This window comes from Physeter macrocephalus, chromosome 7 (assembly GCF_002837175.3).
Source record: "Physeter macrocephalus isolate SW-GA chromosome 7, ASM283717v5, whole genome shotgun sequence".
Lineage (NCBI taxonomy): Eukaryota > Metazoa > Chordata > Mammalia > Artiodactyla > Physeteridae > Physeter > Physeter macrocephalus.
Window position 1 is genome coordinate 87435329 of NC_041220.1, and position 12480 is coordinate 87447808.

At 34.2% G+C, this 12480-nt stretch overlaps 1 protein-coding gene across 13 annotated transcripts in view; it reads right to left on the bottom strand.

The window, feature by feature from the left end:
• Positions 1–12480, bottom strand: part of PCDH7 (protocadherin 7) — a 451994-nt gene that overhangs the window by 394873 nt on the left and 44641 nt on the right. Inside the window, exons 2-3 of one of the 13 annotated variants that reach the window (XM_055086115.1) lie at positions 11271–11327; positions 73–1208 (exon numbers count right to left, since the gene is read on the bottom strand). The exons of 9 other annotated variants lie outside the window; for them this stretch is intronic. In XM_055086115.1, coding sequence (XP_054942090.1) covers positions 11319–11327 — 9 coding nt within the window. In that variant the 3' untranslated portion in view covers positions 73–1208; positions 11271–11318. Of the gene's footprint in view, positions 1–72; positions 1209–11270; positions 11328–12480 lie in introns of those variants that run through there. 3 more of the 13 variants (XM_024119332.3, XR_008617842.1, XR_008617841.1) reach the window with 3 other exon arrangements.

The window sequence follows — 12480 nt, forward strand, 5'->3', positions numbered from 1 at the left end:
TATCTTCAGAATTGTTTCCTTTGTGAATAATAATCTTTAATAATGATCACGGCATATACGAAATGGCTTAAGACGGTTTACTCTACCTCTTTACATTCTAGGTAACAAACCAAAGTGCAAATGTCAATCATTAAATTTTAGCTCCTTCCACTTATACACACACACACAAATGCATACGTATACACTCACACCCATACAAAAATTAGACTTTATACAGTATCTTCAGTTGAGTAAGTAACTATAATGCAAAGAGGTACTTCCTGCATGCAATTCATTTTAAACAAAATCTAAAAAGCCCTCCTCTGCATACATAAATGCATAGGACCACAAATTTTAAAAGCCAGTTTCCTATTAAATAATGGCCATACATTCCTTTAACACTTACAGGGTTTACCCTAAATTCAATCAGAAATTGTGTAAAATGTCTGTGAGATATATTGTGAGCCTCTACTTTTACACCATAATAAATTATGTTTCAACAAGTATCAGACTGACCTAAGTTTCATTTTCTCTCATGTCCACTAGTTTCTCTCACTTTCCCTGATTGGCAGTATTTCTTCTTTGTGCCTTATGAAATAGCCTTGAACAAGCTAATTTTCTCGGAATTCAGTCCTGAGGTATACACTTCCGTTTTCTTTGTTGATCTAGCACAGCCTCAGGTGATTTCTACATAATGCATCCAATTAGTTCAAGCAAGGCAAATGAAATCACATCTATATTAATCTCCATCTTATTAATCATAAACATTAACAGGATACAGGTCTCCATTCTTCGCTTGAGTCCATTCAAGTGCAAACTGAAGGAAAGGGATTTTCTGTTATTTTCATACTCTTGAGTATGATGATATTTCATTCTGTTTCTCCACAGTAATTGATAAGATTGCAAAACCTCTCTCACATCCCTTCTTTATTCCATATGAGAGCTTGATTTTCTTTTTCAGTTGGTTGCAAATTATAGTTTGATTCCTTTTTGCAGAGATTGTAATTTAAAGCCATTTTTGTTTTCTTCAAAATCAGAGCTTCATTTTAATCAGCTAGTGGTCCTGCCCCTTGGGAATCGATTTCTTTTTACACAAGACAAATCCAGGTCTATTAGGATCCAACACATTGAGTTGGAACATTACATGTATTTCACTTACGAGCACATACATTCATTTTACACGATTCCTCAATGTGGCCAGGGGGTTTCGTGGTCTGCACTGTATCCACCTATAAAAAATACAAAAATATATGTCTGCTTTACAGGATGTGAGTAGGGTTTTGCTAGCCTAGTTCCAAACTTTGGATGCACATCTTGGCTGATAGTATTCTTTCCTTCTTTAAGATGTATTTGCAGTGGCCATAACCTCTTTCAGAAGTCATGGAGACATAACTGTTCTAGCTACAATTAACAACCCTGGGGCACCTAGATCAATACTGCTGGCTAATCTCTTGGATGTTATCTCTGACAAGAGATATTTGCATGGTAAAAGAAACATTGAATTAATTGTTTTTCAGGCGTCAAGTATTTGAAGGCTATGAAATGTCACCTGGAGAGGGGCTGTCAGGAGAGGGGGTATTTCTGGCTTTATTTATACTATAAGTACAAAGAAGAATGGTATGGTAATTCTGTTGTCACTGCTTGTACAATATACTGTCCCTAAGATCTCTGGGAGGTGAGCTTGATCTGAATGTTCACACCCTTCAAAGTAGCTTTCTAGTCTCTAAATGCAATCTTTAGATAGCTCACTGTCTATAGAAATCTGAGCAATTTACACACTATCAACAAATGGTCAGCTAATCTCTGGTCAAGGATGAATTACTCTCCCCTTCAAAATGACCATAAGAAAGCAATGTTTTCCACGATTGAAAGTGATGATAATACTCCTTCAAAACGTTTTGGTGCTAATGTGAGTTTTAAATAGTGTTGAATATTTATTTCTCTGAACTTGAGCCTGACGAATAGGCTGATTTCTGCTCTGAGTGCCAAAAAGTACACAGAATATTGTTTCCAGTTTGATGGTGCAGTTGATGTCAGGAAAACCTTTAGTGAGTATGAATATTGCCAAAAAGATAATGAATCACTTCCATAAAATAAAAGTGCTACAGTTCACTACCAAAAGAATTAGAATATTTTAAGAATTAAAAAATATATATATTGCACCTAATTTCCAGTGTCACAGTGCATCAGTAGATGAGAGTCAAGGTTAAAAAGAAGTAAATGATTTCTTTCACTGAATAATCAACTAACTCACATTTGAAAATAAATGGTATAAAAAAAGGTAATGTCTAATTTAAAAATTGTTTATATTCAAGAGCGTAAAATGTTTAAAAATTGCTCTGACTGCAGATTATCCAATTAGCTGTATAAAATTAAGCAGCTTTAAAATGTCTTAATTTATTAAATTAATTTTTATCTTTTCTTAGAAATAAAAAGAACATTTTTTTTTTCTTTCTCTAGCAGGTCTAAAAGTTAACATAACTTGGGATATTTTCTGGCCAATTACACACAGAGGACAAGTTTACCGAGGAATCTATGATAAGTGAGTGTTCATGATTTAAGTTGTAAGTTTAAGATGGACAAAGTTTATCTGATTTTACACAAACCAAACACTACACGTCAGTTAAAAACTGCTTATACAAAGTGAAAGCTAAATATTTAAAAGTTTGAGATATTGTTTTTTATTCCCAAACCGACTACAGTGATGTAGCCATAATGCACACCTAGACTACATTAGATCTTCCTGTTAGGTACTCTTTGTGTGTTTGTGTGTGTGTGTGTGTGTGTGTGTATAAAAGAATAACTTCACAAAAGTAGTTGAATGCTTGATAAATAGTTAAAGAGTTAAATAATAAATAAATAATAAATAGTTAAATACTTGTTAAGTGCTGTGTATATATATTTTCAATAAATGAATAAATAATTAAAACAATAAAAACAGGAAATCAGAGGTGTCAAAGTGTTTCATTTTCTATTTTCAAGACCTTACATACTTTTAACTTAAAAGCATATCCAAGAATTAGAATGCATTTATGTAATATGGTCACCATACTGCCACGCAGCAAAATGAAATCCTCTTATTAAAATGTTACTGAAAAATAGACCTCTCTCATTTCATAAATTGACTATGTAAAGGCAGGTTTCACATTTTTGTGGTTTTAACTTTTGATGCACCGAACAAAAGCATCTGTGTAATAATATTCACCTGTCACTGAAGCCAAGAAAAATGGATTCTTTCCTCACCATTAAAGATTCATGTTTAAAAACAAAAGTGCATACCTCAAATCACTTATTGAGCTCAAGCAGAACTACTTAGGAATCATCATTCTGAAAACAATCATTGGTGAGGGTCAGGGTAGAAATGGATGTGACCAGGATGTATTTGTTTTGATTTTAATCAGCTAATTAAAATGGCCCTGGAAACAATTTTCAGATCACTGCCACTGAGGAGATAGGCTCTAGTAAATCAGACCAAACCAATCTTTCAGTGAGGTCCTATTCTGTTGAGGATGTATAGACACAGCTTTTGTCTTCCCCTGTCAGCCGTTCTCCTCAATTTCTTCTATCACCTAGGCAACAAGCCACACACACACACACACACACACACACACACACACACACACACGACACACACAGTAAGATGAAACCAAGCCATTCCTGGAGCACATCTTACCAGGCCATCTTTGTATCTCACTCAGTTTCCATTTCCTAACCAAAGAGACTGAAATAAGCTGGGAATTTAATTATCAAAAATTATCAATAAAAAGTTAACTCATAAAAGCTTTGTTCTTCTTTTCCAGACTTCCTTGGCCAACAACTCGTGACTAGTGCTAGGAGAAGGAAGCTGAATCATGCAGAGAATAGGAAAAGAATTCATATTTAGGTGTAAGAATAAATGAACACTCACACAAAGGAATAGAAAAACTCTTAATAATTCTGAAAAAACTTCCAAACCATATATAAGGAAATATATATATATTTTGAAAGGAACATGTATCTAGTTTGTACTTATTTTTATTAGGTATGCTTCAAAACTAAATCACACACCTATGTAACTAGTAGAGATTAAGTACAAGGGTGTGTTGAATGTGTTTGCATATAATTGGCAATATGTAAAAGGATTCTATGACTATTCATTATTTTTTTTCTCTGACTGATGTTAAAATCTAGGGAAAAATAGAAGGTATCATATAAAAAGTAGAGTCTATTCCATGACACAGAAAATCAAATTGATGGTAGTTTCTGCAATCTAGGAACAGGAGGTGGACATTCGTATTTTAGAGCATAAATGCATGATATAGGAGCTGAGTCAGGGCAGAGCCACTATCAACATCGAAAGTTTATCTATTATTTTTTGAAATACTGGAAAATCATTTAAAATAGAAAGTGGGACAGAAGGTAAACATGGGATTTGGTGAATGGAGAACTATGAGAACGACAATTCTGAATGGTATTATGGTGTTTTACTTCATTTTGATTTATATAAATGAGGTACCAAAACTCATAAATTATAATTATTAGTTAATATATCACCTGCATAGATGTTTATTACAAGATTGCACTTAATTATCTAACTTAAACTCACAAAGTCCTTGTGAAGTAGCTATTATAACTTTGCTTATTTTACATATGAGGGAATTAAAGATCAGAGAGCTTAATCTCCTTATATAAAAATCACATAGATAATGGGAGAATCAGGGCCCCAAACCAACTTTGGTTCTTGATCAAAGATTTTTTTCCTTTACATATGTTTCCTCATAATTGTTTTTTAAATTTGACTTTGAATCTTTTAAAAATAAACAGCTAAGTTATAACTGCAAATGTCTCCATTTTTGCCATGGTTTAAGGAATAATAAGCAAAACTACACAAGTTTCCTATACTATTGAATGTGTTATGAAACTCAGTTCTAGAAGCCTATGTATCTATCAGATTCAGGATTCCATCATAATTACTTAAATTTGTGAATAAATAAGAAGCAACTTCAACATATCTGCAAGTTGTCTAAACTGCCAAAAAGAAAAAAAGAAAAAAAAAGAAAGGAAAGGAACCAATAAGACAAATCCTATCCAATCAAAGAAAGGGAAGTTTATATCCATTTACATGTGTAAGAGTGCACACACACACAAAAGGGCCATTCATTAGCACTGTTTAATCTGCACTCTTTAGAAAAGAGGGCTTTTAGATTGTGAGGCAACCACTGAACTGGCCATGGAAGGAAAGGGGCTAGATAATATCATACCACTTCCTCATCATAGGTACTTTGCTCTGACTACAGAATACGAATGATTTGGGCCCTAACAAAAGCATCCCCTGGGTTGGATAGCCAAGCAATCAATATTTATTGACTGGCTGACTGTTAGAATCATGGAATCTCAGAGTTAGAAAGAATGTCAAAGGTTATAGCGTCCAATCATGTGAAAGGCATTGCAGGAGGCATCAGGGGAAATACAAAGCAACATAAGGCACAGTCCTGGTTCTGAGGAAGTTATTTATACAAATATATATAGATTACTAATATAAACAGATTACTAATCTTGAGGAGGAAAAGATAAGAGCCCAGTAGATAAAATTATGAGAGCTCTGACGAGTGAGAAGAGACAGTGGTGAGGGGAGTAGGAAGAGGGCTCACGGACTAACTGAACCTAAGCTGGGTCTTAAAATAAACGATAGGTAAGCTTGACATCTACAGAAACGAGGGAAAACTGCATTCCGAGAAGAGAGAAAGTTTGTGAGGAATATGTGAGGTAAGGTCAGGAGGCAGTGAGAGGATTTCCCTGCCTAATCCAGAGATTTCTCTAATTCCATTCAACTCCATCACGAGCTATTTTCTCTACTTAGCTCAAGTCTACATATAAAAGAAACCAATGTAATAATTAAAAACAACAACAACAAAACTGTCCTGAACATCCTAAATTAGAATTACACAGACAAATTAAGGTAACTGTCAAAAGCCAGAGAATGCAGAAAACAATTATTTGTTAAAACTAATGTAATTAAGTATTCAAGGATTCCTCCTCTAGAACCTCCTGTTCTTAAAGGTTAAATCGTGTATGTCTCATTTCACAATTTTATTTTTTCTTGCTTTTTTTAAAAAATAATATTTTAAAGAAATACTCTCTCGAGAAATAGGGATCAATTCAAACAGACGGCTAGGCACTAAACAACCAAAAACATTAGACTGGATCCCAGCATTACAGTTCCAATTACATTTGGTCAAAGTTGAGCATTAATGAATTTCCATTCTTAAAGCTCAGAATAAAAATGTAAAATGATGTAAACTTAAGCTGTCACCATTATCCTTTTCAGACCATAGAATTGGCCACCTTTGGAAACAAAAGCAGAACTGGCTGGTATTTGTGTGCCAAAGCAATAAGCTGCCCAAAAGAAACAGAGACTAGATGTTAATGAGAAGATGAAATGAATACAGCAAACTCGGCTGTTCTTAAATGCCACTGAAATTGCAATCGTGTGTCTGAAAAATTGAGAGCTACTTGGGGAGCCTTAAACACCCACAGAGGGAAGTAGAAAGCAGTCAAAGTGTTTCCAGGTGATAGATAAACTTACTAAGAGTTTGATCCACTAACAAGGAAATGAAGTAAATATCCAATGAATTAACTGAGTCTTGTAAAAGTAAAGGTGAGATAGGACAGAATTACAAAATCCAACCAACCAGTTTCCTGCTTATGAAAGATAATGTTAAAAGTGTAAGAACTGGTGCCATGAGTATGTGGTCCCTTGGTTTATAACAGATAAATTTCTAAGTTGCATATAATTCTCTTTTGATATGATTTGTAGTTGACCAACTTTAAAATATTGCTTTCTGATCATTAGAAATTTCTAGAAATGTTTTTATAAATACTTTCGTGAATACTAAGTGGTGCTGATTTAAGGATTGATATGAGCATATTAAAATATTGACTTTTAGGACACAGAAAGACATTATATTAATAACTAATGCAGAAATACAACTCCAGAGATAAGGAACTCACTTGAAATCATCCTCTACAAAATTATTCACTTTACCAGTGATCATACTGAGGCCCAGAGGGGTGACAAGACATATTGAATGTAACACTACAGACCTAGGATTAAAACTAAATGTCCTCACTCCCAATTCAGTAGTTTATTTCCATTTAATTTATGGGAATTACATATCAAAGAAATGGAAAACTGGGGGATGATATTATTTAAAGACCAAGTATCTCTAATTTCAGTACATTCCAGTTGTGAAATGCAGGGAAGATACACAAATTAGATAGACTTCCTTTTAAGTTATAATGAACTTTGCATCAATAATGTCAGTGGGCTCATCAAAAACAACCAATGGCAATTATATGTTAAATACCAAAACAAGATTCTTTGTAATAAAAATGTTTCTGCATGGACTAAGTTACAGAATCTTTTTTTATTTTGAAGAGTTTGAAAAATCATTAAGAAATTAATAGAAATTACTTCAAGCCAAGCTTTTTTATAGTTTTATTTCAAAATTTTTTGGGGTGGTCCCAATCAATATCGCATGGAACTTTTTTAACATGCCTTGTATGAAAAGGACTGTAAATCTCATACTTTAAAATAGGTCACAAGTCTTAAAGAGTTTAATCAAAAAGCAATATGGTGTCTTTTAACATAGAGAAGATTATTTGCTTCTTTTTTGCTCCTTTGTCTTATAAGTGCAATGTGATGTATTAGTTTAATTAAAGTCTAAGAAATTATCATAAGGATTTTATGTGCTGCAAATAATTGGCTTTGTTCTCTGCTCACTTTTTCTTAATGGAAGCAGAACATGTTTTTACATGATACTTAGTGTAAGATACCAGAAAACTACAGGGAAGAAAGGCAAATGAGATGCCTAATGAAATGACCTTCCTTGTCTTGGACATGAAATAAAACTAAGCCTACACTAATGCAATGAACGTAAGTCAGTGTTTTCAGAGAGTTAAGAGGATAGGTAATATTATGGCTCAGAGCCAAACCATACCAAGAATTCTTCCATACATAAAAATGACAATCCTATTAATATGAAAAGCTGATAGGCCCTAAAATGAAGTAAAACGTATAAATAGATCATGTTATAAGATTTTTTAATGGAAACCATAATGAATCAATCTTTTTCAAGGGACAGATTTAGATGATAATCCAGATAAAGCATATTACCAGGTACACCTCTGATAAGTGACAATTTAAGCACATAAATGAACAGAGAATTAATGAATACAGCATATTAAATGAAAGTTGTTTCAAAAAGTAAGAGTACTAACTAACGTAACCACTCTTGCCAAAGGTGAGTTGGAACAAATTATAATTAAAATATACACTCATTTACAAAACACTGCTATCTCTAACAGTAGTGTAACAAAAAACGGAGAATAACCTATGAACATGAAATCAGTTAACTGATTATTTTATGAAATCTGAAAGACAGAAATTACCAGTGACTTTCTTATAGTATAATTCCTAAAGTACATTACAGAATATGTATAAGACATAAAGGATAATCAGCAGTGATTCTTTGGTTAGGAAAAAATGTGATCACTACTCATTTACCACTGTCCTGAAAGAAACATAATCAGTATATTACAGACTTCCTGAAAATTTTTGAGCTTTTAATTCATCCTCTGAATTATTTAAAAAAAAATTTGTGCTTCTATTCCTGGCCTCATAACATAAGTGTTTTTCCATTACGAATAACTAATACTCTACTGAGTGTTTATGAGATCTCAGGCTAACGCACGTGGTCCCTAGAAAGTAGATACTATCATTAACCCCATTTAACAAAGAAGGAAGTCAAGAACTGAGAAATTAACTTGCTCCAAATCACAGTTCTAAAAAAATGGCAGCATTGGGATTTTAGAGCCCAAGAAGTCTCATCTTTGTGTCTGTGCTTTTAACTAGACTACACTCTACTGCCTCTCCAATTAGTGATAAAATTGTTCTTAAAAGCAGGTTTTATCACACTTGCTATACCTTTTCAAATATACTCAACATTTTTCGGGTAGAGAATATTATTGCATTTTTAATATGGCCAGAAAATGTGTAGCATCTGATCTTAGGTTTATTAAAACTCTCTCTCTCTCTCTCTCTCTCTCTCTCCTCTCTCTCTCTCTCTGTCTCTCTCTCTCTCTCTCACACACACACACATGCACACACACAATAATCACATTATTACATTTATGAAGAACATACAATAGTTGTACATAATGATATACTCAGATGGTGTTAAGCCAGGAGGTTTTCCTTTTCCTCTCTTCTTAAAGGCACACTATGTACTTGTGAAATCCCATGACCTCAAAATGTGCCTAACAATTAAGCCAAGAAAATGATAGTCTTCCCAACCCATGATACATGTTTTAAAAGTAATTCTCTCATTGGTTGTCTCTGAAGAAACATTCCTAGGAAGGAGTGCTTCCTCAGTGAGCGCACATGCATACTTTGAACAGATATACTTGATTTACTCTATTTGTTTTAAGCCAAAGAGTAAAAGGGAATCTTTAACAAAACTGTCATCTTTAAACCACAGTGATATTTCATTTTCCCCTTCTGCACTATTTAGATTGCCTGGAACTGAAATGCTTCCAGAGGATCCTGTGTCCAATTTTTCAAAGCTGTCACTTTCTAGCAAATCTGCTTAAGCAAAATACTTATGTTGTTAGAAAACAGAACAAACATACATTATAAAATACATTCTATTCTTCTGTTCAGGTCAAAGTCTTATTCAAGAATGGGAACTTGGAAGAAAATGTGGAAATAAATTAAAAGATGACTATGATGGATTGGTTAAAGTCAATGAATCTGGTGCACCTCTGATTAGTTTCCAGAGATACACTTCAACTTAGCTCAGTAGAGTTTTTCCACACAATAATCATATAATCAAAATGTTATTTTCAATACATTCACTAAAGGTCATTAAACTGAAAAAGAACAAATACAGAGGAAAATGGGACATTGAAAGATGACCATGGTTACTCTTCCTAAGATCATGTCTATAGCAGCAATTATAATGTTCTTGTCAAGCTTCCATGTCCCAGAGGGTATCAAAAAATTGTCAAGCATGACGCTTGTAGACCTCTGGCCTCTCTGAATTGTGAGCATCATAACTCACATCCTCTAGTACCTGACTAAGTAAAAGCACAACAGTAACAAAATGCAAAATAATGATGATAAGAATGGTGTGAAAGACAACAAAACTTCAGTTAACACCAAGCAACTTCCAAAATGTGAGATGAAACATGTTTTGAAAAAGTTCAGTCATATTGAATTGAAATATTACTCAATATTCTTAGCACAGAGTATGCTTTCTTTATTCACACATATACACATACTCTAAGTTGTCTCTATACATGTGGACCTTTTTTTCCTGTATGCATGATTACACACTTCTGGTTTAAATTAATCTTTCCAAGTTTATGCAGTAAAAATTACGTAAGACTTACAATTCCTTCCATTGCTTTAAAAAGCTAGTCATGCCTCAGCAAAAGTCAGGACTGCTTATGGTGTACAATCTGAAACCTATTCTCTCTCAGCACTTTAACACTAGATCTGTCACCCTTCAACACCACAAAATCAATACCCTGGAATGTCATGGTTCTCTGATGGCCCACAAAGTCAAGGCATGATCAATTTCAACTTCCTTACTAGATAGAAATAGACTTAGATAAATAAAAAAGATTTTATTCAAGTTAAATTCAGTAAAACAAAGGAATAAAGGTAGAAAGAGTCAGAGTTGTTAGAATTCAGTCCAAAAAATTTACACTTAAATCTAGAGCCATTTTTAAATCCAACTAAATTGCATACTCAGCCAAAAGGTATATATCAGAAAGTAAAAGAAGCTTAGAACTTACTGTAGTCCCCAGATTAAGTAATGCTATCAATTAAATGTGTGTGTGTGTGTGTGTGTGTGTGTGTGCATGCACGTGTTTCTTTTATTGCATTAGTTAATAAACAGTAGGGAAAGGATGGTGTCTGAGTTCTTTATTGTGTATCCCTAAAGTGTGTGTGTGTCTGTGTGTGTGTGTGTGTGTGTGTGTGTGTGCATGCACGTGTTTCTTTTATTGCATTAGTTAATAAACAGTAGGGAAAGGATGGTGTCTGAGTTCTTTATTGTGTATCCCTAAAAAACAGAGTAACTTTTGGCTTCATTGCTCAGTAAGAATAAGAATCTTGTCTTTCTTGTCAAAAATTGTATATCCTGTATTTAGAACAGTCCAAGACATGGACTAAGCCCTTAATAAATATTTGATTAGTATATGAAAATCAATGCATACATTAAATATAATCTGGTATATAAACTTACCTGAGGGCAAAACTTCCTCTTTCATGCTCACTGCTGTATCCCTGGCTTCTATAGTGCCTAGGACATAACAGGCACTCAGTAAACAGCTGTTGTTTTGAAAGACTAGAGAATGCCTCCTATTTTACTAGTCAATTTCTAGCACTCTGTGGAATTGAAATTTTAGAGTGGTCATTTCAAGAGGTTTTTTTTTTTTTTTTTTTTTTCGTGTAATAAACACTTTCTATGTCAGTGGTTTCAGTTTGCTCCTAAATTTCAACATACATAAACTCAAAGACTTATTATTTAGAAATGCCTAGAAAAAGCCAGGCCTGAGAGTCAGGAGACATGGAGTGCAGTTTAGGTTCACTAACTTGCTATGCAACTTTGCCTCTCCAGGCCTCTGAGTATCATCTATAAAATGTAAAGGAGGGATAGAGGGAGAACAGGATGGTTCTCAGGTATCCTCTTGGGAATGTGTAGGTATGCAACCTCTTGGGTATGTGTAGAGATATGGATTTTTAAAAATCAATGAAAGGGGCTCTACAGGTCAGAGAAAAGCTCGAGAGCGATCCTATTAAGAGAGTTAAAAGAAACTGGAGTCATTCAATTGAACAAAGAAAATGCTGAAAATGCCAAAGTGAAGCAGACCAGTTTGAGAGGACTCACAGGTATGTGGTACCCAGACCTGAGTTGCTACTTTCTGCTCCCTTAAAGCACAGAGTATAGCTTGGCTCACTCCCTTGTCTTCCTACACCATCAAAACTAAAAAGAAAAATACTCACACTCACATCTAGCTTTCTCCTAGAGGACAAAATGTTGGCCAATAAAATATAGAGAACAGTCCTTGAGGAGGGAATCCTTCTCAGGACACAAAGGAAATGGAATCAACGGAAGTTTTCCTTTTTCCTTTTCATTTTTGTCCCTCTTCCCTCTTCTCATCTGAAACAGGAGCAGAGTGACTGGAGAAGCAGCAACCAACTTGGGAATATGATAAAAACCCCCCAAAACTAAGGATAGTGGAGCAAGAGAACAGCAGCACCATGATTCCTCAGTGAAACTTGCTGACTGACGGCTTCTTGAAACTTGTTATAAGGGAAAAATAAACCCTTTACTTAACCATGATTAATTTATCACTTTCAGCTAAATGCATTCTTTTTTTATAAATTTATTTATTTTTGACTGCGTTGTATCTTCGTTGCTGCACGCGGGCTTTCTCTAGTTGTGGCGAGCG